This window comes from Dinoponera quadriceps, unplaced genomic scaffold (genome assembly GCF_001313825.1).
Source record: "Dinoponera quadriceps isolate SergipeBrazil2010 unplaced genomic scaffold, ASM131382v1 scaffold424, whole genome shotgun sequence".
Lineage (NCBI taxonomy): Eukaryota > Metazoa > Arthropoda > Insecta > Hymenoptera > Formicidae > Dinoponera > Dinoponera quadriceps.
The window spans coordinates 925,980-952,222 of record NW_014554557.1 but is presented as its reverse complement, the minus strand read 5'-3'; the positions used below and the strand labels follow the sequence as shown (position 1 = coordinate 952,222).

At 47.7% G+C, this 26,243-nt stretch overlaps 2 protein-coding genes across 2 annotated transcripts in view; one reads left to right on the top strand and one right to left on the bottom strand.

The window, feature by feature from the left end:
• Positions 1 to 9,023, top strand: part of LOC106752087 (atrial natriuretic peptide receptor 1-like) — a 90,394-nt gene extending 81,371 nt beyond the window's left edge. The window contains exons 20-21 of the mRNA XM_014633502.1: positions 2,868 to 2,959; positions 6,420 to 9,023. Coding sequence (XP_014488988.1) covers positions 2,868 to 2,959; positions 6,420 to 7,049 — 722 coding nt within the window. The 3' untranslated portion in view covers positions 7,050 to 9,023. The remainder of the gene's footprint in view (positions 1 to 2,867; positions 2,960 to 6,419) is intronic.
• An 83-nt stretch (positions 9,024 to 9,106) lies between these two features.
• On the bottom strand, positions 9,107 to 13,941 carry LOC106752086 (proclotting enzyme-like). The gene is made up of 8 exons (XM_014633501.1): positions 13,597 to 13,941; positions 12,736 to 12,875; positions 12,468 to 12,598; positions 12,309 to 12,403; positions 11,579 to 11,888; positions 10,603 to 10,847; positions 10,323 to 10,483; positions 9,107 to 10,163 (listed from the first exon to the last, which is right to left on the bottom strand). Exons 1-8 carry the CDS (start codon positions 13,697 to 13,699, stop codon positions 10,002 to 10,004), a joined length of 1,347 nt encoding a protein of 448 aa, XP_014488987.1. The 5' UTR covers positions 13,700 to 13,941; the 3' UTR covers positions 9,107 to 10,001.
• Between the last annotated feature and the right edge of the window lie 12,302 nt (positions 13,942 to 26,243).

The window sequence follows — 26,243 nt, the reverse complement described above, 5'->3', positions numbered from 1 at the left end:
GACGGGCGCGTTTTACACGTTCTCTCGTGTCTTCGTCGAGAGATCGGCAAAGTTGACGATTGAATTAAGCGGAACGACGCGTCGATTATCCTCCTCTCGAGAACGGGCGAGCGCGCATCACCGATGCCGTCGGACGCGCGCGGTTTGCACTTCGTCAGTCATCCTCTTATCGACGCACTACACGAAAACACGTTTCGCACGTGAGATAATTGGCGTATCGCTGTGCACAATTGATCCATCACGCGGAATGCGCGTACTTAATCAATTAACTCGTCCCGTTCGCTCCCAGCGCAGAAAATGTATTATGCGATATATAATTGGCACATTACACTGCATTATTAATCCGTCCTGATGAAATTACGCAATTGATTTACGACGTGAAGACCGCCTCGCTATCGATCGTCGAGGCATAGCGCAACCTCGTTCTCGCATCATTCTCTTTCTCTCTCTCTCTCTCTCTCTCACTCGGCGCATCTCACTGCCCTTCCCCCTCTCTGTCACTCGCTCTTTCTCTCTCTTTCTCCCCTAGGAAACGCAATCAGGTGGCTCCAGAAATAGAGGAGGATCATACGAAAATTACGTATATCGGATTAGCATATTCGCGATCGCTCGCTCTAGCCGCCGGCCGTAATCGAACTTGCGCACTCAGTTGCCGACGACGGAAGTTCCGATCGACGCGCGTAACTTTATTATCGCTTTAAATTCCATTAAAAGTTTCCCCGGGCGACTCGCTCGTAAGACGGCGCGATAGCGCGATTTATTCGTGTTAGGCGGGACGATCGGCCCGTAGGTAAATTTATACTTCTTCCTCTTCCCTCCCCTTTCTCTCTCTTCTTTCACCAAGTTATCCTTTCACCACCTTATCGTTTAGTAGATCCTCGTAATTGCAACTTCTCACAAGAAAGCTTTTCCATTTCTTTCCCTTTGTTCCTGTCAAGGTTGTCGCGAGACGAGCTCGTTGTCGAGGAGTCGGGACTGCGCCGAGATCTTCGACGATCAACCCCCCCCCCCTCGTGTCCCGCAAAAAGGGATGGCAAAGGGCTCACCGAACCGCTTCTTGCGAGCCCGCGTCAGACACGCGCACCTCCAACGCCGAGTTAATTGATAGTCAAGGCGCGAGGTTCACGTGTCAAAGGGCTTTAAATTTGCCGACGACCCTTCCCCGCGCGTCGCCTTGACGTTGCTCGTTCGCGTCAAAATAAATCGAGCCGAGCTACTTCTATAAAGGTCACGTCGGGGCGCAGAATTAATGAGAGCTGTAGAACGACGGTTCTCGGCTTCTCGTCGTAGGGACAGTGGCGGGATCCTCGCTGCTGGTCTCGCCGACTGCGAACGCGAATTATACATACGCTCGGGCACGAGTAAAAAGTACATTCGTAATAAAGTGGGCGCGCGGGGACTTCAATCTGGGAGAGAACGCGTGCGCTCTCGTGTATGTTAATCCGGCGAAAAGCTTACTTATTCCGCGCAGATCGGCGTGGTTCTACCGCCGTTTTTAAAATTTTCGACGCACATCACTCCCCGCGGGAGAGACGGACGCGTATATAACGGGTTGGCCTTATACCTGTACCTACGTACTCGTGCTGATGGTGTTTACTCGGCGCTCACGAAACGTGTACTTTGGAGAGTGAGCGTTGAGGAAGATGTAAAATGACGAAATCACCCGGGCGACCGTCACCGTCGGGCGGCCACCGTCGGAGTGACACGTGAATCCCGAATTATTCAACGACCAGAGAGAACGGCTTTTGTTGTTTTTATTGCAAAGAACGATCCGCTATTCCCTGCTGTCCTCTCGCTCCTCGTTCCCTGAGAGCACTCGGCGACGCACGCGACTCACCGGTGCTTCACGCTCTTCGCGAGAGAAGCGGCGACAATGCGCGTTTAACTATGCGAGCTGCAGGCTACACTATTCTCGGGTATCGGTGGAAAAGTCCGATCGCAGAACGTGAAAGCGTGCGCGGGACGAGAGCGTTTTCACAAACGCGTATATCCTCGTAACGCGGAGAACGACCGGCGAAACGATCGCGTTCGCATCGCAGCTACAAGGGATTCACGGCGGTTGTGCGTCGCGGTTTAACCCGCACTCCGCAAAGCAACGCGCTCTGTAACAGGAAGCGGCGGGATCAAAGGGAGTTTATTCGCGTTACACTCGCGCCACTTTGCGGAAGGCCCGCCCTTGCCCGTGTGCATTTCAGTCTTGACGAAATTACGTTTCTCCTTTTCTCCCTTTTCTTCGCCCCTTCTTTACCCCTTTTCCCGTCCACTGCTTGTCAAGTGTCACGTTTCAGTAATAGAAGCGGCCGGCGATCAAACTGGCGTATAAGCGCAATGGGATGTCGGGGTGTTTCGTGAATTCAAGTCATGTAATATTGTCTCTCTCTCTCTCTCTCTCTTAGGTTTTGTTATGAATTCTAGTTACGAAACGATTATAAATTCACGTGGCGTTTTCCGAGGACCAGTGATCGCGGCCTGTTCTTTCCTCTCGTAACTGATTGAATTGGTGCAGTTAGTCACAAAAAGGTGGCGACATTTTTTTTTAAATTTCGGAACGCATCCCGTGTCCAATAGGGGGATTTGTTTGTCAATAAATCTCGGGGGATGTATGTTCCTAGTGGATACGAGACTTGTCGCGAAAAGGGAATGTTGCAACCTTCCTGTGGCCGACCTATACACCCATACACACATCGGCATCGGAAAGCAACGTTTGCAATTAAAGAGAACAGCTGTTACTCACCCTTTAACGGGGCTATTCTCCGTGACATTAATCCTAATAATGTGAAAGAAGCGACGCCGTTTAGCGTTATAAGGAGGGTTTACGGAATCGTGCGTAAAAAGACTCGTTTTCCCTGTTCTTTTTTCTGCGACAGCTTTAATGATCCACGTCAGCCCGAAGACGAAGGAGATCTTGGACACTTTCGGCACGTTCGATCTCGTGTGCAGGGGAGAGGTCACACTGAAGGTAAGCCCTCGGCCGACACTCGAACTTTCGCTTCGACGCTCGCTCGATCCCGCGAGCTCACTTCGCGCAATTCGCCGTCTGTCTTGGAAGATGAACGTGGAGATGAGGTCGTCGCGAATGTGACGGTCGGTGTAGAAAATCGCGCATCGAGCGAGGGTTGAGTAGTCCGTTTCTGCTTTTCTCTCTCTTTCTCTCTCTGTCGTACCACAAACGTCACGGCGAGTGACGGGAGTGGCGGCGACGGAAAGGTGGCTCTCGTTTACCCTGATTGGGATTGGCATTTCGCGGCGGGAAGAAGAACGTCCGGGTAATCATTACGCGCGCGCGCGCGCGCCGGTTATGATCCTGTTCGTTCGATCTCGCGAGATATTCAGCTCGAATTGTTCTGGCCGCGCGTTTTTCCTCCGAGACAAACGATATGGCGAGCACACGATGACACGCGAGCTTTATATTCCGCTGCGTTCTCGGCGACGTAATGGTTACGACGACGACGGGTGTTTACATAATCGAAGCAACCCGTCGTTGTATCTTCGTGATCGCTCGAGTCGCTCCATTCCACGATAATCACGACGCAATCATTCGCAATTCTTCTCCAAGCTGATTGATTCATTTCGCCCGATTAATTATAGCCGAACGTACTTGATGTAAATTCGTCTCACGTCCCTCGTCGTGCGTCAATTGTGCGTATTAATTATTGCGTTGAGCGATTCGGTGGATCCGAATGACGATTTTTGTTTCGTTTCGTTTCTTTTGTTTTTATTCGTTCAATTTCGACGCTGTCCGCAAGATTTCATTTCGGTTTCTCCGCAGAGTGGATAACGTGGGCGATGTTCTCTCGACAAAGCCCTCGAAACTTCGACAATCGAGTTTGCAGCTCCGACGCGGATAGACCATGCGATAATTACGATGCTGTTATTTACGGTTCTTCTCTGATATGATTAACTTCGCGTTACGGCCGAACGCACTTAATTTAAATTCGTCTCATATCGTGTCAAGTACTACCTCGAGCGACTCGGTAGATCGAAATGACGAATTTTTCCCGTTTCTTATTACTATTATTTTTTTAAATTCACTTTCGCGATGTTATTTCACGAAATTTCATTTGAATTTCCCCTCAAAGCGTATAACGCAGGCGGTGTTTCTTCAACACAAAGAACACCGCTGTCCCAACTTCTACAATTTTGCTTACAACTCCGGCGTGGGTAGATCGCGCGATAATTACGACGGCGAATCATTTGCAGTTCTTCCCCAATCTGATTAATTTTGCATCACGCCCGAACATATTTAATATAAATCCGTCTCGCGTTATTGTATCAAATATTACTGCGCGTCGAGAGATTTAGTAAATCCGAATGACGAACATTTTCCGTTTCTTTTTTTTTTATCTTTCAATCCAATTTCGACGTTGTCGCGCGAAATTTTATTTGGGTTTCTCGCCGGAGCGCGTAACGTGGGCGGTTTTCCTTCAACAAAGAACACTGCTCTCCCAATTTCGACGATTGCGCTTACAATTCGAGTACGAGTAGACCACACGATAATCGCGACGCAATTATTTGCGGTTCTTCTTCGATCTGCTTGATTAATTTCGCGTTATGGTCGAACGTATTTCATATAAATTCGCCTCACGTGTCGTCGTGTCAAATATCGCTGTGCGTTGAACGATTCGACAGATCTAAATGATCTGAATTATTCCCGTTCTTCCCGTTCCTTTTTTTCATTCAGTTTCGACGTTTCCCCGCGAAAATTTTCAATTTCTATTTCAGTTTCTCCCCCCGGAGCGTAAGCGGTGTTCCCTCGACAAAGTACACAGCTCCGCCAACTTCGGCAATTGCGCTTGCAACTCCGGCGCGGGTAGATCGTGCGATTGCATTGTGCCGAGCGTGTCGCCGAATTTCCATAAGCTCATCGCACGTATCCGACGTATTCGGCGATGTCGCGGTAACTGCGAACGTTATGCCCTCGGTGACACTCGCTTAATACACAGGGTTCATCGTTTCGCGGCGCTGTATTGTCCCCAGACGCGGTGCGTTTCTGTTTCCCCGGAAGAGAACGATTCGCGTTTAATCTAGCGAAGACTATTTCCCGCCTCGCCGAAATTAGCGCCGCTCGACGAGACGCGACGACGATAAGACCCTTCTATTGCGTTCGATTGCGTGCTAATTTTCGCGACGATAACTACGGGCATTATGCGTGGTCGGAGATTATGCGATCGGCTTATACCATTCGGATGCGCGTTTGTCGTCGGATCGACGTCGCTGAATTGAGATTGAGGCTAATTCCTACTATACAGTCAAAGCACGTTCAGAATGGAGTCGCATAGATTTTCCACGTCATTCATACTCCCCGATCATCTGTCAATCCGACAACCTTCCGTCAGTCTTGCAGTATCATCCGTGTCAATACATGGTTTTAAAATGTTTCTCAAATTCTCGCTTATTAAAATCGCTTTAATTTTGGATGGGAAAGGACAGAACGTGGAAATATTGAAAAAAAAAACGGACATTTTTGAATACATCAGATATACTGAAAAACCGGAAAGTAGGAGAAGAATTCGTAAAATTACATCCGGAACTTATAGATGACGAAGCACAATTTTTTTACTATTTTAAATATACGTATATATTATATTTTTTAAGTAAATATCTCTCGTCCATCTTGAACGAGGAAGATAAGTTCCCCTTCATGGCTGAGCCTCTATTGACCGTTTCGCATTCTCACTCGATGATCACAAGAGGATCACCACGGTCGTGCCGCGATCCAGACTTCTTCCGAAGAATCGTCGCGATCCCGTGACCGTCGCTCGACTTGGCCGTGACCGACAACGTGAATGCAAACGCGAAGAAACATTGAATTCAACGGAATCGATATCTGACCGGACTACGACACGATCGTGACCGATAATGCGATAACGCTCGCATTAAATCGTCTGTAGGTCGACTGGCTACACCTGCCACTGTGAATGCCGTGATCGACGGAGGCGTCGATGGGGCGATTGAATCGTTTACCGTGCAATTCGGGTCAAAGTTCAGCGGTCGCGAGCGGTCGGGCGGGGATGGCCGAGCGGGATCGCAACGTTATGCAGTTAATTAGCAAGATAACACCGGTAGAAATTCGCTCGCGTGCACGCGTATCGTCGAACTCGCCGGGCGGGATTAAAATTCAGAGCTCCGCTGGACAATACATACGCCGCGGCTGATTTGAATATTCAGGAGCGTGCGTGAACGAAAGGTGGGCGCGCGCGCGCCACACGGCGCGATCGTTTTCGTGCAAGGGGACGATGGGAAAATTTTCGTTCGTGTTACAGTCGAGTTTCACCGGCCGGAAGGTGATATCGATTCGATCCTCGTAATCATGCACATCGCACAGCCCGACCGCGGGTTTTAATTATCAATTACCGCGGCTCGCGTCCGATTGAAGTACCGACGTCGATATAATCTCCCGCTTTCGGCAACGTTCGCAGGGCAAAGGCACCATGACCACTTACTGGCTGATGGGCGAGAAGCCGATCAACAACAACGTGCAGCAAACGAATCCCACGACGACGATCGGTCAGATATCGTCCCCGCAGGACCAGCTCGCCGTCGGCACGCAGGTCCCGACGACGCAGGTACCGGCGAAGCAACAAGAGCAACGGGTTCCCACCGCTGTCCAGCAGCACAAACATCAGGGTCACTCGGACCTTGAAGTCTCCGGCGGCTGGCCAGACGCCCAATCGATCCAATCGAGGAATCAGGAGCCACGACCGGGTCAGCAGAGGCCGCAGGAACCGCAGCAGCCGGGTTTAACGACGCAACCGCGAAGTCAAGCGGCCAATCGCCGCTCCGAGTCGCCGGTCCCGAGCCAGATCCAGCAGCAGAAAGCCGCGGCTAATCCCGCCTGCGGTCTATCCGTGACCGGGAACGGAGCACCCAAGTCCGTGTCGTCCCGCGGCGTGGTCGCGACCCCGATCGGCAACTCGTCGCCGTCCCGCAGCAGCGCGAACAATCCCATGCACCAGGTCTACCCCGCGGCCGAGAGCATGCCCAATCACACCGAGAGCGGCCCCAACGCGCCGCTTCTTCTGCCCGCTGGCGCGGTGCCCAGAGTTTAGCTCTCTTAAAGCGTCCGTCTGCCAGCCGAGTCCGCCTTGCCAGTTGCCGAAGGATGACCATTTCGAGGAGCAGCGATCGTCACTGAAGAGCCAGACTTGCTCGAGATCGGGACGACGAGCTCGTGAAATTTCGACTCCTCGCGTCCCGGCAGGTATCGCCGAGGCGAGCTCACGAACACATCGCGACAGAGCCCCGTTTGCTCGACTTGTGACCACCGACGGAAGGAAACTCAGACGCTGGTTCAAGTAACCAACCGATCGTCTCTGTCGCTTTCTAGGGAGTTACCTTCGTTAAATTAGGGAGTCGATCGGCCGGTGGAGAGGTATGTTTCGAGTTACGCGCAAGACCGACTGAATATACCCTACTGAAACAGTATTCGCATCGTTAGTGGTAGCTGTTAGCTGGCAAGGCGCGACCTCGCGGAGCCGAGGACCGACCACAAGTTTGCTGAAAGTGATCTCTTCCTACAAGGTATTATGGAACCAACGTCTACCGATTAGGATAATTTAGGACAATTTAGGAGCACCGCCGTACGAGCCCATCGCGTCTCCCCATCTCTTCANCCCCCCCCCGATTTCCTCCCCCTCTCGCGAACGAGCGAGCGATGATCGCGCGAAACTTCGCTTTCTCCATCACCCGCGTGGCGGGAAATTGTTCTCGCTGGCGCAGCAAGTCGTTTCTTATTACAGTGACAGCGAAAGAGAGCACTGAAACATCCATTTAGTCGACTCGAACGAAATTCGATCGGGATATGCTCTGGTAAATCTTTCGGTTGTGAGAAGCAAAATTCGGTTCTCTGAAGTTCCTTGGAAACTAAAACTTTTTTCATCTTCGTTTCGGAGATCGAAACCTTTGATTCAGAGAAGCAAATTTTGACTCTCACACACGGACAGAAATAATTTCGCTATTGTAGCCAAACTTCGTAGCGAATCGTTGCGATCGCGATAAAAATCTAGTTAGGCACAATCAGCAATTAATACTCCCGATTGAAAGTCTTTCTGCCGTCGTTCTAGCAACAGACAATTCGCTGCGCCAGCAAATTTTCCCCCGTGTAAGAATCCGTCGGTTCGTTTCCCTTCGATATCCTTCGCTCGATAGTTGAAGCGGACCTCGTCGGTCGCGTGCCTTCTCTCTTTCTTTCTCCTTACGTACACGACCGACGACGCACTTTTGCCGAGAGTACTTATCTCGTCTCCTGTATATGGACACAGTATTATACACCGGTCGCGTATGCACTCTCGCGCGTTTTATTTATTCGAGCCGAAGCGGTCGTCGCGTCGCTCGTTTGTGCGCGCGCGCGCGGTTTCCGCGAGATTCATTCGCAGCGGTATGTAATCACGTAACGGGCTTAGCTTCGGCAAGTTTTCCGTGCTGTCCGCGGCCGATACCGGTCTCCGTTGAACGCCACGCGCCGATTCGGTGGAAATTCGCGAACGTAGGCGGATCCGGCCTTCTTTTCTTTCCCCGAAGGAACTCGGAGAGTCCCATCGACACGTTCTATAAACTCCGGTTAGCTGAGCGACATTTCCTCCCTCCCTCCCTCCGTGTCGCGTCACCGAGACCACCGCTTAGAGAAATAAGACGAAATGGTATGCCGAAGGTAGAGCTTATATCGACGTTAATGAAGTCGACCGTGATAAAACGACTCGCGTGTGCGTGACCGTGAAAATACGCAAAAAGCCAATTTCCTCGGCCAATTGCGTTATACCTCTTTTACACGGAGATGTGGAGCGCAATCTTCTCTAGCGTATCTTCCGCCAAAAAATATGTCCGCTCGTCTCTCTCTCCGCTTACCGTCTCCTCCCTACTTTCGCCTGCGATCGCGAATCACGAATACACACGAGCTGTAGGTCGGCCACAATGTTTCTCGTTGCACGCCCAAACATGACAAATGTTATCGGTCGCGATACGCGCGTGCTCGCGCGACACGGAATTACGTACCTACACACACACACACACACATACGTAAGGTGTTATATATTAATATACAAAGAGAGGAAAAAAACAGAGAGATATATATGTATACACACAGGTATATGTGTATATGTTTACGAAAATAGATTATATATATATATATATATATATGTATATGGCTGCGAGAAAAAAACAAGTTACCGTAGCTACGTCGATGTTTAGGGCCACTCGTGGCGAACGGAGGCTGGGCCTCTCGGCGAGTCCACGAGGTGTCTGGAAAATAGTATATCGTGCGAGTGCGACACGTACGGCCGTGTGCAAATACACGTACTTGCGTACGGAAGAGCGGGTATACGCACGTGCGGTGGCGGTGGTGCGTAACACGTGTTTCGCGTACGGAACGAACGCTGCAAGTGGCTTGATTATTTGCCGCGGTTACCCCGTCGGGAACGTTACGACGCGGTGGCGCGGCGGGAGCACGCGTACACCGGATGCGACGCATCACGCGAAGAGTGAACTTTCTATCTGTGTCAATCTCTCTTTTAATGATGTACCAATCAATACATATACACACGCATATATATTCCGTAAAAGAAAATAAAGTTTAATCGTTTTCAAGTTCGTCGCAGACGACTCACGGCGCCCTACGTCGCGCGGTGAAAAGGGAAGATGACCCGTCGGAAGGGAAAAGTGCTGCGTTCAAGTAAACAGTCGTTAAGAAGTGTCGGAGTGATGATTTTATTTGGATGAAATACTACTTGAGTGTCGGATTGAATCCTCTAATAAAAGATTTACTTCAATACACTTTAGCAAATATTTACTTGTACGCGGCACTTTTTTCCTTCAATGTACACCTGCCTGCCGGGCCTCTCCCAATTGCCCCCTTATATCTATTTGATTGTTGCACTTTCAGTTGACAGGTCGTCGAAGGAATCGTCTCGTCGGACGGTCGCGCATCTCTCACGAAATCTCCTCGCGCGTATAAAAGTAGAAAAATCTTTGGCACTAGAGAGCGGCGGCGAGACGTAGCGCGACGCTCAGAATACGGCGTTCGCGAATATCCAGTCGAGGTAAGAGCTCACACGGGTGTATATTCCCGGGAATCCAGGATCACCGCAGCGAATCCCCCAGGATACAATCCCGATGTTGACCCACCTGCCGTTACCGAGCTGATGTAGCAACGGGCCACCCGAGTCTCCCTGGGAAGGAAAAAGACCGCTCGGTAAGACGCGCGCGGGAGTGTTCGCCGTTCAACGTCCATTTGCGCGGCGTCCTAAAGTATCGATATCGATTTTCTCGCTGGAGGGCAAAAGAATCGCATTTGCGCGCCACGTTAAACGAACGATCGGTCGTCTCACCTGACAGGCGTCGCGACCTCCCTCGTAAGCACCCGCGCATAACGTGGTACCCGTGATCTGTTGGGTGAAGCTGCGAACGCACCTCTCCTGAGGCCACACCGGCACCCCGACTTCCATCAGCACGGTACTGGCGGGTCCCCCGTAATACTGCGTGCCCCAGCCTACGGATGCGAACGACTTTAGCGGAGATTTTACTCTCTCGTTTCCCGCGCGTTTCACTCTCTCCGTTCGTCGGTTTACGGGTGAACGCGGAAAGGTATGTGGATAAAAAAGTCGAGACCGGTAACGACGGCGCTCTTGTTCTCGAAGGTCTGCTGAATGGGCGGCAGGCAGACGGGCCAGATGTAGCTGTTGAACGTGGTGGGTCGGTGGATCTTAATGATGGCGATGTCGTTCTCGTAAGTGGTGTACACAAAATCCCGGTGCACTCGTATCTCCGACACCATAAAGTCCAACGCTCGCGTCTCGTCCGGCTTGGTGAAATCGTACTCGCCGAGTCTCACGGTGATGTCGCGCGGCTTGTACCTAAAACGACGGCGAGAACGCGAGATAACTGTATGCCCGTGTCGTTGGCGTCGTGTGTAACTGTAATTTCGTGGTTACGACAAACGGGCCGCGCGCGTTAGACTCGGCCGGACGGCGATACGACGCCACCGACACGCCGAAATCATTATAAAGTCCGAGCGCGGCCGCCGGCGCGCACGACCGCAGGAATGTGTGTGCGTGTGTTCTTCCGCGCCGGCCGAATTGTAAAAGTCGCCGAACGCCTCCGAACTCGCGGACATAATCGAATGTATCGGTGCACAGGTAGCAGACATATTGTTCGCTACTTCGAAATCGTCATAGAAATAATGTTCGACTCTTCCTTGGCACATTGATTTCTCGCCGCTCAATTTGGCACGCTGGCTGTGCGAAATTGTTCACTCTTCCCTGGCACACTTATTTTTTGCCGCTTAGTTTGGCACACTCTCTGAGACTCCATACAACTTTTCTGATATATCCTTTCTCAAATATCCACACGGTGGAAATATCGCGGTGAAAATGATTACAAAATTCTGTCACGCTGACCGAAATTATTATGCGTGTCGTAGTCTTTGGTGATTTATACAATGAAGTGCATCACTAAACATTACAACATACATCATAATAGTCATAATTCTTCGCTTCGGTCACCCACGAGTGCCAGAGTAGAGTTAATTCATGCTACTTCGGACGCGATTTCCAACCGTCGTGGACGAATACATCGAAGGGCTTACCTGTAGACGCAATGCGCGGCGGTGAGCACGTGTCTATCTGTGATCAACACACCCCCGCAGTACTGAATCGCGCCTTGCCTGAGAAGAGCGGCCATCCACGGCCATTCCTTCGGGTCAGCCGGTCGGCCACCCACGATTCTGGTCTTCATCTTTGTGGTCATGCCGCATCCTCTGGGTTTCCGCGGTTTCCTCGTCTCCTCGTCCGTACCGTCTCGCTTCGAAGTCGCGTCGTTGCCCGACACCTTGTCATCGGCAGGTGGCCCGCTCTCGCCTGCGGTCCCGTCCCACTCCTCTTCGTCGTCGTCGATATCTGAGAGAGAAACGGAGAATTCGAAGTACACGTGGCGAACTTTTACCCATGCAAACACGCGGATACTTGGTATTCGAGAGCCAGCACGGTACTCGGTACCGGCACCGACAGATGCTTATCATGAAAGTACGCGCGTGTACGTTCCCTCCATCGGGACCGGTCGGGTTAACTGATAAAGGCACACGTACACGTGCACTTGCCGCGAAGTTTGCACCAACGGATTAACAATGTGCGGTCTCTCGCGTGCGGTTATGTAATTGAGAGACACTTTTCAACCGTTACCCCACGTTATCCGGCTTGCGATCGATCGCACGTTTCGCGGAAGCCGCGGTAGGGGAGCTATAATAATTATTCGTGATTTCGCTAATTTGTATATACGTATAGAAATGAAATTGGAATATAGAACAGAGAAGCACGGACTTGCTATCGCCGGTAACACGCTGGCCAAATCATCGTTGAAGGTTTTATCCGCTCGCACTGTCACCGCGCTGTCCGGGCAACATACGCCGATGTACCTGCGATGAAAAGTACGTTAATATCGGGGAGATTGATGAGCAAGCTACATTGTTGTTGGCTTACGTCTGCTCGATTATGCACATATAATTCACAAATCGTTCAAAGTTCGAGCGGAACTCCTCAAGGACGCATCCGCTGAAATGTTTACAATGGCCGTTCCGATTGCCAGGCGCGATGCAAGCCTGATATGTTTTCTAGAAATAATAAACCGTTAGTACATATATATACATTTGTCAAACATCTGTTAAGTTTCAAATTTATCCGAGATTTTACGTTAAATTTACCAGTCTTTGGCCTGTAAATTTTCTGATAACGTTCCGCGATAACGCACCTGTTTAGTTAAAGTTCCGGGGCCAAGATTGACGAGTCGTTTGCCTCGAAGGTACGGGTGGGAGACGTTTTCCGAAAATCGAGGCAGATCTGAATCTCCGAAACGTGCTCGCCATGTCTGATCTTCGAGTCTCGCCGGATCTGAAAGATACAGCGCGAATCGCATACATTGCGGGCACATCGCACTCGTGCGTGAATATATGTGTGACACGCAACGAAATTTAATGAGGACCATCGAGGAGGATAGAGCATCCGGGTGATAAACTTATCGGTTCTACATTAATTTGGTTGTTTCCGTCGAAAGAACGCGCCTTCGGAAGCTCCCGAAACGCAGAGACGCAGGAACGACGCTTGATTTATTATTTAGTCGCTATGTATCGTCACGATGTCATCCATTACGTCTGTTTTTAGTAATTTGCATTTGCGGATACAAGATATATACGTTGAAAAATGTAGCAATCAAGAGAAACACAAATCTTAATGTATTATGTGATAAGATAGATGAATGAGTTCTTCTTAAAACGAAGAATTTAAAGAAGTATTATTATATTAGTTTATGTCGAGAAACATCGCGGATCTATTTGTCGTATGAGTTATCGATCGAAGTAGTTATATGAATTACATATTTCTGTCTCGAAAAAAATAAAAACGCTGATGAAAGTAACAAGAAAATTCACATGTTTCAACAAATTACTTTGGCTTTGTAAAGTGAGAATTTTATTTCAACTCGAGAAACACATAACATTTTGATGAATTATATCACTATTTCTATCCATTTCGTTCATTTTTTTTTTATTTGAATATTTTTCTCGATATTACAAGAAAGGCTGAGATATTGTGTTTGTTATAAAATAACGCTCACCTGCGATAATCTCGAAGTTAGTGACGGGTAGACAGTGGCAACATTGGTAGATGCACAACGAACAGAATAACACAAATCGAGAGATATTCGTGTAGGTCCACATTGAAATTAGCGTCGTCTCCGACTGTCGTTGTATGATAATAGCGGAACCGCAACTGTGACGGTGACTTTTTAGCTAGGACGGTCTCGCTGGTCGAGAACGTACAATGACTTCGAAATACAGAAAACCGTAGCTTATATACACACTCCTGCGTCGTATGGAACCCTGCGAGCACTTCTTCAAGCTGGATGCCTTCCATCAGGTGCAGTGACGCATGCGACGCGTGTTACTCTTACGAACCATACACACAGAAAAATATGTATTACATTCAAGTAAATATTACTTGTTTCGAATATTTCATAAGTTTATATACCCGCAAGTATATCATAGGTTCATCATAATCTCAAATTTATTCGAAATATATTCTGAACTCTCGTAAGTTTAGTATTTCGATCGAGAATATCACATTAAAACTAAAACTTCGGTTTTCTTATTCCAATTAACTGAATTTCACTTTATTCCTCGATAAAGTTTATAATATGATTGAAAAGAAACAAATTCTGTTTTTAAGCCAACGATAATAAGCTTTTCCGATGTTTGTGATGAGTATATTTTAATACTATTATCAAGGAAATATTCTTTGTTCAAGATAACCATTACTTGAAAGGAGAGAAATAAACTGAGTAATTGCTTTTCTTCGCAGTACAAGTAATATTTTTCTCTGTGCAGGATAATGAAAAACGCTCGCGTTGCGATTACCATTATTTCACTCTGCCATCATTGGATGTATAATAAATTAATTATCCAGTTTGCATCGTGTATTGCGTTACGTGCAACGTGCTCGGCATGAGAAGCAATCGCTTAATTGAAGAAAGCTCGCAATAAGAAACAATTTGCAAAATCAACCAATTTCGATGAAATTGCTCACTGTACAATCTGCACAATGGACGTTTGATTGAAATTCATTCGTTATTCGATACATTATCGTGCGATATATTTCGGCATTTTTCACGCGTTAGCCTTTTAGATTGGCTATCAGAGATATCTTTATGCACGTCGCACACATCCATCCAGTTAAACGATCAATCCGAAACAAACGTATCAATTCAACGTCGCTCTCGACCGCGATCATTCAATGAACCCATTACGTTAACGCCGCGTAATCGTCAGAAAGACTAAGGCTGCGGATCCGGAGTCGGTCAGGAGCCATTTGGGGGAAGAGAAGAAGCCGGGAGAAAATTACGCACGACCTGTCCGAACAAAGGTTAATTCATGCGAATACTTGCCGCATACACTTGTCGAAGCGAGGAGTAATGGACGGCCGGTAACTTGAGAAATATTCGATTCCGTTCGACGTTTCATTAAACGCTCGACACGCTGACTCCGTATGGAGGCAGCGTCGCGGGACTCGCTTTGAGAGCCGAAGAAGAGGAATAGCGGGATCGTGTCTAGAGCGTAAAGAAGAGTGAGAACGAGTCGAAGATGGACGAGAGGAGAGTCCCGACGGGAGGAGGGAGGGAGGAGAACAGGAGAGAGATAGAGAATGAAGAAACGAGTATATCCCCCCCGTCCTCTCTTTCTCTTTCTTGCTTTCTCGAGCAACCGACGGATAAGTCCAGTGGTCTTCCGTCTTCGTTTCTAAATGCGATACTCGAGAAAACGGACGTCACCCACATACCTGTTCAGGCCATTGGCTTCGTCCAGGCGGACGTACGCATGTGCGTGCCCACCTCTACGGTCACGCGAGACTTACACGCACGAGTGTCGCGTGAGAAGCAAGCTATAATTTTTTACCTTCCCTTTTTCGCTCCTGAAACTGTTCGATGCTCAGTAAAGGAATTTTCATATCGCGGATTTTGCGAGCTGATCGTTCCATCTCTTTGGTCTCCGTCTTCGTATTTTGCATCGCACACGCTCCACATCTTATCCGGACAGGTAGAATTCAAGCGAACGCGTCTTTACCGGGACGCTTGGCATTTAATGCGAGTACGAATGCGGATCGTTTGAAAGTTTCCCGGCGACTTCCACGTGTCCTCCCGTTGAAGGGAACACAAAGCTGCGATTGAGAAGCGCGCGCGCATCGCAGCGTTTTACGCATGTCGGCTATTTATTTATGCACGCGTCATTGATCGCTCCGAATGAGACGTAACTCGAAGTCGACCGTGCTGATAACGGGTCACGCTCGTTCCATGATTTACTTTTTTCTCGAGTCGAGAAAAAAGCGAATCTCTTATACGACAGACAGGCGGTGAGGAAACCAAGCATTATTTATAAACTAGGCAGCGATCATGCGATGTTTTTCCTTTCATAGTGCAAAATATTTTGTTCTTCTGTTAAAATCGGCCTTTGTTAAAACTTTTCTGTTACATTTTTTACACGTCGATGTATCATTTTAACATATTGTGTTTATTGTTTTATTGTTCTATTCTAAAACATGTGTATTTTATCGCGTTGAGTCGATATCTAACATGTGTAAGTGTGAAAATATTTTATACTTTAGCACCGATTAATATATTATGGACATTAATTTCGTATTAATTTTTGACATAATATTTGTGTTATTTCTCAACATATTCACCTTATGTTAAATTAACATAAAAATTTGAATGGGGCATGTGAAATGTATCAGAATTAATACAAAACTTTTTACTGTGTGAGCGCGAAAACGTGAAAAGTGACATTTCCAAATATTTTCGAATTCGAAAATTACACTTTTTATGAGTTTGTTCTCCAGAGGGGAAAATTCACGATTGACCTTGACCGTTTCAGAAACACGAGATACGCGGAATAATTATCGCGCTCGCCGTATTTTACCATTTTCCCAGGGTATTTTATCGTTTCGATTCACATGAGAAATTAAGCAGTCAGTGGCAACGAACCGTGCGACATAGACTCGAACGAAAGCGTGTCGCGAAGGACGAGAGATCAAATTCGTACTTTCTCGTTCTGAGAGAGAGAGAAGCGATGTCCACGGCTCGCACTCGAAGCATCTCGTGAGACAGCTTTTCGACGCACCGTTCAAAAGATGCGCACGCTTTCTATGCTTATTCCCTACATTACAGATTCAACGCGTAGCTACGCAGAAGGCGTACTCGACTGCTCGTCTTCGCTGTCGGCGAGAGCTCGTCGCCGGTCGCTCTTTGCATTGTAAGTTTAACAGTAAATTCGTCACGTCACTCGCGACTCCGAAACCTGCCTGCGGCGTTGCACCGAAAAGGCGGTTATCTCTCGGTTATCGTCTTTCGCTGCGGAAATTTCGCCTTACATGACGACGACTTTACGTTCGCGGCCGAACACGACGCGTGACGGACGATTTCGCACGCGGCCAGATGACCCAGCGATATTTTGGAGTGTTTTCGCAGAGGATGGAACCGTCTTCGTTCGCTGTAAGACTCTATGAGAAACTGAGGGCGGAAATCCAGATATCAAGTATCGAGGTTACGCCTCAGCGGGAAATTGTCGTCACCCACATGCTCGACACGTCTCACCTCCAGATGTCCCGTAAACTCGCATCTCCATACAGGACCGAGAACGTGGATCTTCATCTTGATCCGCTCGCGAGCAAGATTAGTTTGCCGCCTCTCGCAATCGCGGGTGTTCGGCTGAAGATGGATGCGCCCGAAGGGAACGCGTTCGCGCGCGACGTAATACTCGGGCAATTTTATTCATCGTGTCGGCGTTTTCGAATTATCGACTGAAGACGTGAATTTCCTCGTGTGTTTTGCGAGGACGAGCGAATGAAGATATTAATTAATTACGAGGGAGAAACACTCCGTGCCGCCGTCGATTGACCGGTCAGGTTCAGGCGGATGTCGAAGGACACGTTAAAAATAACACACGGGGCATCTTAACCGCGGTGACAACCCGATTCCTCGGCGTCACGTATCGACCTTGCGACCTTTTTCCTCGGATATTCGATCGTCGGGGACGCTTACGTAGCTCGATACGATAGCCACCGTGACGAGAAGCGAGAGATGCAAAGTGTACGTACGCGTCGCCTAAGTGGGAGAGAGCAACGAAAGAGGAGGGAAAGCGAGAGAGATCGAAGGAGAAATAAGGAGAGAGAGAGAGAGGGGGAGAGAGATAGAAAGAGACGACGCGAAATCCGGTGAGATCGCGATTGGGGGCAACCCCGGGGCATTTCCATTTAAGGTACCCCGTACATATCCCCCTTCTGCTCCGCGTGTCACTTTGGCACGCATAATCGCGAGACACTTTGCGCGCCGCCAGACGCGTTCCCGCTTCTTCCACACGATATATTTTCGTTTTTTCCCATTTTTATCCCCGGAAAGAATACAATCCCGATCGAAATGATAAGCCGGATGCAAGCTCCTCAGAAAGCTCGAGATAACTCTCCACGAACTACCTTGGGCTGTTTATTCTTCTAAAGTGTATTACCACTGAGGAGCAGTCAATAGTCACTAGTGATCATAGTTATAAGTATAGCACTGTAAATTAGTAAAATTTCGGAAACGACAGGCTCGTTTATCCATCCAGGCTGTCGACCGTGGATTCGCACGAGGCGCAGCGATATCATTGAGACGGCCGCACGATAATTGCTACTTCTGTACAAGCTAAATGACTGATAAGCGGAGATCAAATCGTTGACGGGTAATCGCGAAAGCCCGGATCGATGGCGCGTGCTGAAAGTTGACTGCGAGGTATCACGAAACGTCTTCGTCGGCGTGAGAGACTCGCAATCGAGAAATTCCAGCGAACCGCGCCGAAACACCGGCGGATTAAAGGGCAGAATGGAAGATAGAATAATAAACGAGAAGGAGGCAAACGCTAACGAGATTTGGATCCCTACCTGTCACGTCGTATTCACGGTCCTGGCTCGAGTGGCAACTAAACGCGAACTAAAACCGAAGGTTAACAAGGTGAGGGATCACTTTAGATTTCGTATGAGAAACGCTCGCGTTGTATTTCGAAATAGTCCGCTCCAATGCACTCCTTAATTAGACAGCGAAAAAATACGCAGCGAGAGACGGACGTGAATAAAAAAGTACGTTAAGAAAATCACATCTTCAACATTACAAATAGGAATATATCTGTTTCGAGAAAGTTTGATTCTGCATTTATTATATAAATTCCGTCGAACTTGAAGAATCAACGGAGAATCGTCAAATATAATGTTATGCAGCTATTGTCTTACTCTGATGCTACAAATAATTATTTACTTTCTTTTTCCATATTGTAATGCCAAGATGTTCATTAAAATCGGAAATATTCTATAAAAGATTCGATATACCTGGAAATATATCGCTGTCCACGTTTCGTCCTGGTTTTTCGATTGAACATCATGCCGCCGGCTGTTCCGTCGTGGCATTCCGGATACTCTCTTCGTGGCATTGACATTGACACTCGCGTAGGTAAAACGATTCGATCGCAGAAATGTATGTTAATTAACGCGATGCTGACTAGAATCCGATTAAATATTTCAAAAGCCGGCGGAATATTTGAATAATTCGATGAGAATTTCAATTAGCGCACCGAAACACGTATCTCGGTTATCCGTCGGCTCGATTCGTAATAACACTTAGTCGAGGACTTTTCCACAACACGCGATAGTACCAAAACAATCGGCAAAAGGTCTACGTCATCTCCTGTCGGTCGCCAGCCGTCGTCGCTCGATGCTGAATGGCCGAGGTATGACAACAATCAACACTCTAAAAACACTCAGGATCTTTGAGACGGTCGAACTTACCTGCGGGAGAGACGCATATTTTTCCGAGAGTGTTTCCATTACGTTTCGAGACGGCGAACGACACGCATACCATAGAGTAAGTATCGGTGCATTGGTTATCATTACTGTCGGACGATTGAAATATTTCACGGCCTTTGAAATATTTAGTCGAGCTCTCTCCGACGTCGTGCTAATTAATACACGTGTTTCATCGATCGAATCGTTGTATCTACGTGTATCATTGCCAGTGTATTAGCGCCACGATGGAGCAGACAAGATGCTAAATCTAGAAGCCAAGATACAGGATGTCAGGACGCGAGCAGTTATTTCTAGATATGCTAAATTATTTTTTATACCAAGTATTTCTGATTTTAACGGACATCCAGCGAACTTACGGAGAATAAAGAGACACCTCAACGCTGTTTTGTTCATTTCTATTTACCTTTGTTATTTTTTCAAATTTATATCTTTATTGACATGCAGTCTTATTGAACGTACAAATGTCATTTTTGCTTTTACAATTCATTCCTCTTTACATTTTTAAATCCTCAAATCCTATTAAAATTTTCCACGTCGATAACAAAAATAATAAAAAAAAAGATTGTGAATAAATAAATTTTATCGCTTCTTTTTCACTGTTTACCCTTATTAATTATCTCATATTTGCTTATCGCACATACCTGCAGTTGAATAAATTATATGATATATTTCATGATTGAAATTAAAAATAAACATTAAATACAAGTAGAATATTGAAATAATCAAATATCACATAATTCTGAAACAGGTCTTTCCTTAAGTTTCAACACGGAGAAAACGACAGTAAATAATAATTTGTAGTATCAAAATAAGACAATAGCCGCACGATATTTTTTTAACGATTCTCTACAGGTCCCTCAAGTTCTTGCGTGGTTAATATGGAACATGGTTAATGCGGAATCTAGAAATTCGACTCGGGTAATCAGGACTATGTACGAAATTAAGTTTCATCCCTCTGAAGTTCGCAACGGCGAAACTTCGTTGTTTGGGATTCACACTCGTTTGTCGGTTCGAAAACTGCTTTTACTAAACTCACACTGTAGCCGGAGGTTATTTTCGCCGGTGAACTTTACTTATGACAGCTACGATAAGGACGGCGAAGGGAAAGCCAAAGGCGCTGTAAACAAAAATATCGCTTAAATGTCGAGTACGTGCTCAGAAATAGGGGTCCATAAAGAAGTTAGGTGATAAGCCATAAAATCGTAGCCGTTCGGCGAATGTACTGCTATCTGCAAGTTTATAATTCCATTGTGGCATCGCAGATAAGGATGTACACCGTGGAAAGTGGTGACACCCCTGAGATTACGTCTTTTTCTAGGAGAAAAAAAAAAGAAATAGCAATTTGTCTCCTGACTCCGTGAGCTTGCTCCGTCGGTTTCCGCATGGTGTCCCCGGTATTCCGCAATTTTTCCGCCAATACTCGTCTCGCGTCGACACACACGCATGGCCGCTCTCCGAGACACTTACCTGAACCGTACCGCGCATAGAAAAACGTCTGCTTTCCATTCGTCCGAAAGCTAACAATATATCGAAACGTGCACTTCGAAGCGACGACACTAACAATTTCCTCGCCGCAGGAAGACGTCGTGAAAGTTTCCTTAATCTTCCGCAAATTAAATTCTCACGCGAATACGAATGTAATTATTATTACGAGGCAAGTGCGGCCGATCGAAGTGATACGGCGGTGATTTCGTGGGTATTTACGGTCGGCGACAATCTCGTAAATCGCGGAACAGCGGCGAGACGCGGACTCGATCGAACGTGTATTAATTTCGTGCGCGGGAGAAAGCTCATAGGCCCACGGCGTTATACCTATTAGTGCCTAATGAGCAAAACCGCCCCGGTCACGCTGCGGAAACGCAGGTGAGGCGAATCGGGAAAGCGCGATCGAAGTTAACCGGAGGGCCCCCGTAGGACTCGCCGCCTCGTAAATTAACGAAGCGTCGAAGCGGTAATACCGGCTATAATTCGCGAGGAGTTACGAAGCAAACGGTCGCACTGGGTCGCGTCGCCGTGCGCCTCGAAATGGCATAATTGGTATATAAAGTAGAAATTAAGTTGGTAGTGCGCGGAGCGCGCGCCACGCCACTGAGTGAAACTCCTCGTGGCGAGGGCTCGCGAAAAGAGTCGGCCGCGCGAGGCGTCCCCGTCGCGGCGGAACCATATCGGGGTTATTACCTTGTATTTTCGTCGGCGCGCGCGTGTATTTTCCGCGCGGCGCATTTAAATTACGACCACTATAAAGTCCGCAGGCGGTCGATGATAAAACCGCGAAAAATACGGCCGAGTGTGTACGCGCCTTCGATAATAGCGACAGTGTTAATAAGCGCCGGGAGAAATATCGGTGGCGATTATCGGATGGGCGAATAAGGCGCAACCAATAAGCGCGAGGGGATACGCGATAACTAACGTTCGCGTATAGTCGATAATTTTTGCGAAAACACTCGGATCGCCCTACTTCGAGATTGATTCCAGTTTTTTAAGCGATTCCGGAGTCCGCGCTAAGGAACTGGTCGGAGAAGCGGCGGATCGGGTGATTATTATTTCTCCCTTTTCCCCGTTTCTTATCGTCGTCCGTCGTTTATTACGCGATGGAATCATCTGGAATATCTATAACGTGTAATCGAACCTCCTTTCAGGTCCACTTCGATATATTCTGGTCATTGTCAGATTAAAAAAAGAAAGAGGTAGCGTCTTTGATTTTGATTATTTCATGGTGTACACAATGTGACAACTTTTTTTTTAATATTCTATTGTCACACACACACACACATTGGACAATAGATGCACGCTTTATCAATTATTTCTTTCTAATGAATTTTTGAAGCTCCTCCCCTTACAGAAAAGTATTACTGGCTATGACGAATTGACCAGCGATAAATAGCAGCGTTCTCGTACGAGTAATAAAATTACTCAGCAGCAATAATTTATAACTGACCAATTTATTACAGCCAGTAATACTTTCCTGTAAGGGTCGGTGTAATCTTAGCCACACGGAAAATATCATTTTGCCGGCACAACAGGTTGTTAGTTACTATATGGACAACAAGAAGATTTGTTACACGGGAGAAATAATTTTATTGTTACAGTAAAACTGTTGTAATGACAGCGCTAAAATTTAGTTGGCATAACTAAATTATTTTGCTGTCTATATATCCAACAAATAACAATTAATACTCTTAACAAATCTTTTTGCTGTCCGAACAAATTTTTGTTGTTGTCCCTGTAATAATTAACAATTTGCTGGGCCAGCGAAATATTTTTCTCCGCGTAAGAAACTAATATAATTTCGGGGAATAAACGATATTTATCTTTATTCGTGGTAATCGCGGTATCAGATACATTATTCCGTATCTACAGCATCGAAAACCGAAGTCGCTGAAATTACGCCTCCTCAGATTGCCGGGTCTCACTTCGAGTCCAATTTTCTCTTCGGCGAAATGCGTTCGTGCGTGATCCAAAAAGCGCCAAGTCGACTAGAGGCGGAGAAAGAGAGAGGGAGATGAAGAGAGAAAGTGCGAGAGAGGAAGAGGAGCGCCAGGGCTGCTGCACCCTCGTAAAGTAACGAAGCGTCGAAGCGCCGTAACGCGCCGCATAATTTTCGATGAGTTACGAGACGCGCGCCCATGCCCGCTGCCGCAGCTCGTAGCGCTGCAATTGGCATATAAAGTAGAAATTAATATAGCGACGGACGCGCGCGAGTCCCGATGAAATTCCGAAAAAAATTCGCATCTGGCGGCCGCAGGGCGGGAGGAGGGCGGAGGACCGGAGGAAAAAAAGGGGGACACAAACCGCGCGCGCTGTTATTACCTTCGAGGCCGAATCGCCTACCTCGCGTTCGCACGCACGCACGCGCGAGTGGGAGCGCGTGTGCGTGTGCGGGGGGACATATAAATATCCTTACCGGTATCCCCGTAGTAATTAGCGCCGTTATCGAGGCGCTTGAATGTAAAAAGCTTCGTGGAATGAAGATGTCTGGCCGGCGATCGTCAGGGTGCTCGCGCGCGCGAGCATCTCGTAATTGTAGCAACGATAGGGTAACGTTCGAATCGACGTAAGTGGAAAATTACTAACGAGTAAACAGAGACGAGATTAACGAGAGATCTCAGATTATTCCTATTTAGTTAGGACAGGCGCTACGCGTTATTCAATCGCGAAACGCGCTCCTAATTACTTACGCTACGTTATATAATTAAATATTCAGATATTAATTGCGGAAGTAAGTGACGGTAATTTCCGAGGGCGTTCGTATCGAGGAAGGAACCAGTGCGTTTCGAAACGTCCAATCTCGGCGAGAAGAGAAATTTCCCCTTGGACTTTTTCTCTCTCCGTAAATCAAGATGCCTCCGCGACTCGTCCTCCTCCTCCACTTACCTTCTCGATGTTTCCGCCGCCGGTCAGAAGACGTCTTCCGCGGCCTTCCGGCGATTACGATCTGTAACGATGTATTTCGGGAGACCCTGTGTCACAGGGCCTGACAAATTAGCGTCCTAACGAGAGGCTTCCATCCTGAAGATTTCATCTGGCCGGGCCCTCGCCCGGTCTCGCGGCGGTCATGCATTTTAATGACTTACCGTGAAANCAGTCGCGGCAGCGAAGAAACGCGGAATCGCGGGATTTCCGCGAGCTTGATTTTATCGCGAGCGACGTCGATTATTCGCGATCGAATACGCGCAGGTCTTACCTCGGGAAAGACGTCTCGCACGAACCGGGCGAAAGGATAACCATTTCGTACGTCGCCGGAGGATACCCGGTCGTCCGATCCCGCGGTTACTACCTGAACGCACCGTCGACCGTTCCACTTCTCGTTCTCGGGTGAAACGCTAATCACACGCCACTTGCCGCGTATTTATATTCCCGGAGACTATGCGTTAGGTAACATCAGACGTCCGGCGGGAAATTACGCCGACGTGATTGACCGAGGCATGCGATGCCCGAGCGGTGTCAAAGACGGACGAACTTCGACGGCTACTCGCGGCGCACCTCCCGAATCGACCCACGTGGAAATGATATTGTAATCGTCTGCGTTTTCTCTCGGAACGTCTGCCCGGCCGAGAAAGCGCGAGGAGGCTCGTTAGACGCGCATTTGGCGGGACACTTGGGACCACGCTGAGTTTTTTACGCACTTCAGGAGTAATCAAATTTCAAGGGCCAGCTTGATGTTCGACGGTCTCCCACCTCCCTTACTCCCACGCGTTAGGCCGTGGTCACGCGTAGACAATGATCCCACATCCATCCATTAAAAATAAGAAAAAAAGAAGCCGGCCGGTCGATCTCGCACGTATCGAAACTCATGTGGGTGTATCCTTCGCCGAGGCGGCGTGTAGGGGAGTCTCGTATTACGTATCCCTTTGTATGCGCATGTAAATCTACCGGCAATGGCGTAGAATCGGAAGGCGAAAGGGGAGAAAGCAGGAGGGAAGAGTGTGTCATCCTCGTGAGCTTACCTATACGTCGACTTTCGTTTTTGCGCCGGTTCGCGCGATCCGCAAGTGCGTATTTTTCCACATTTCCGGCGTTAGTCTTGCAATTTCCCGTCGCTCCCGCGCGATTTGTTTCGTCAATTAGGATCGGCGGGCACAAAACGCTCGGCTCGCTGATGCCTCGGATTTCGTCTCGCGTTGTTTTCGGAGAATAAAATTCGTCGCGTGGAAAACAGAGTCGTGAAAATTGCAGCGCGACGGGCGGACCCACGATTCCGCTTTACGACAACATGTGAAGGTAATAAACGTGGTTTTTTTTACAGCTTTTAACGATTTTTACGAGCTCGCGAAAGATAAACCCGGCAAATACAATAATAAATGTCACCGACTCGACTGAAATAAGATGTTATTACAGCGGTAGAGAGAGGAGCGCAGAAGTAATAGAAATAATACGTACCTTCCCTTTATCGTTATCGACGAAAGCATTTGTCACGATTATAATTACTAATAATGTCGATAATAAAGAGAGAAAGAGAGTATTTTCCTCGTTGGATGCGAAACGCTTCGGCGCCACTGTGCCACTATGTACATACGTGTACGTCACGTTTGTATCCCATGCGTGTATACATTCTGTATGTGCATCGAAAGCAAGATCGCTATCCCGCCCATCCTCCCTCGAAATTTCGTAGTCGTATATCGTAACAAATGATTCTTTATTGGCCGAGCCTCTTTCCCGTGAAAATTTATGCCCGCTTCTCACTCCCTCTTCATCCGCTTTCCTCGCTCGCGATTGAAACGGTCCTTCGACGTCATGTATTTTTTACAACGATTAAATAACTATACGCGCTACATTAAACGACGTATAACCGATAATTACGAATAATGATAACGCTAGAGAACAAACGGTCACATTGTTAAGCGAATAAAAGCGGGCACAAGTTACGGTGGCAAGAGTAACTTTTACGTCGACCGGGAAGAACTTGATTCACGCTATCGGAATGAAGTTTCAAGCACGTCAACCGAGGAATTCTTCATTACGGCGAGCTTGTTCGACTGAATACACGTAATACGAAACAGCATGAAACATGCGATCGTGAGATACCGCCCGTGATATCGACAGCGCGAAACCGATAACGTCGCGGGGGATATTTTAATCGGGAGTTTAATCACGAAGCGTTACGGGGCCGTAATTAAAAATTCGCCGTGCTCGCTTTGTCGGTTGGTGTAACGCGATAATTGTGCGGCTTTCGCCGCGTAACTCATATTGCAGTCGTTCTTTACGACCGTTTCGCGCTCATCCGATGCGCGGGATAACGATGTTGCGAGAAATGTGCGAAATTGTATACATATATCCTTCTAATTACGTCCTTCTAATTTGCGGATAGTGAAAAAGGAAATCCAATCAAATACTAATCGGCGAAAATTCTACGCTCGTCGTCAATAAGTTGTTCGCGATTAG

Bases quoted from the DNA above. Each gene is read 5' to 3' on its own strand.
- LOC106752086 (XM_014633501.1), bottom strand. From the start codon at position 13,699: ATGTGGACCTACACGAATATCTCTCGATTTGTGTTATTCTGTTCGTTG. The intron at 12,876-13,596 runs GTGAGCGTTATT...TGTATCTTTCAG, and splicing joins TAACTTCGAGATTATCGCAG to ATCCGGCGAGACTCGAAGAT. The intron at 10,484-10,602 runs GTCTCGACTTTT...TCGCATCCGTAG, and splicing joins CAAGAGCGCCGTCGTTACCG to GCTGGGGCACGCAGTATTAC.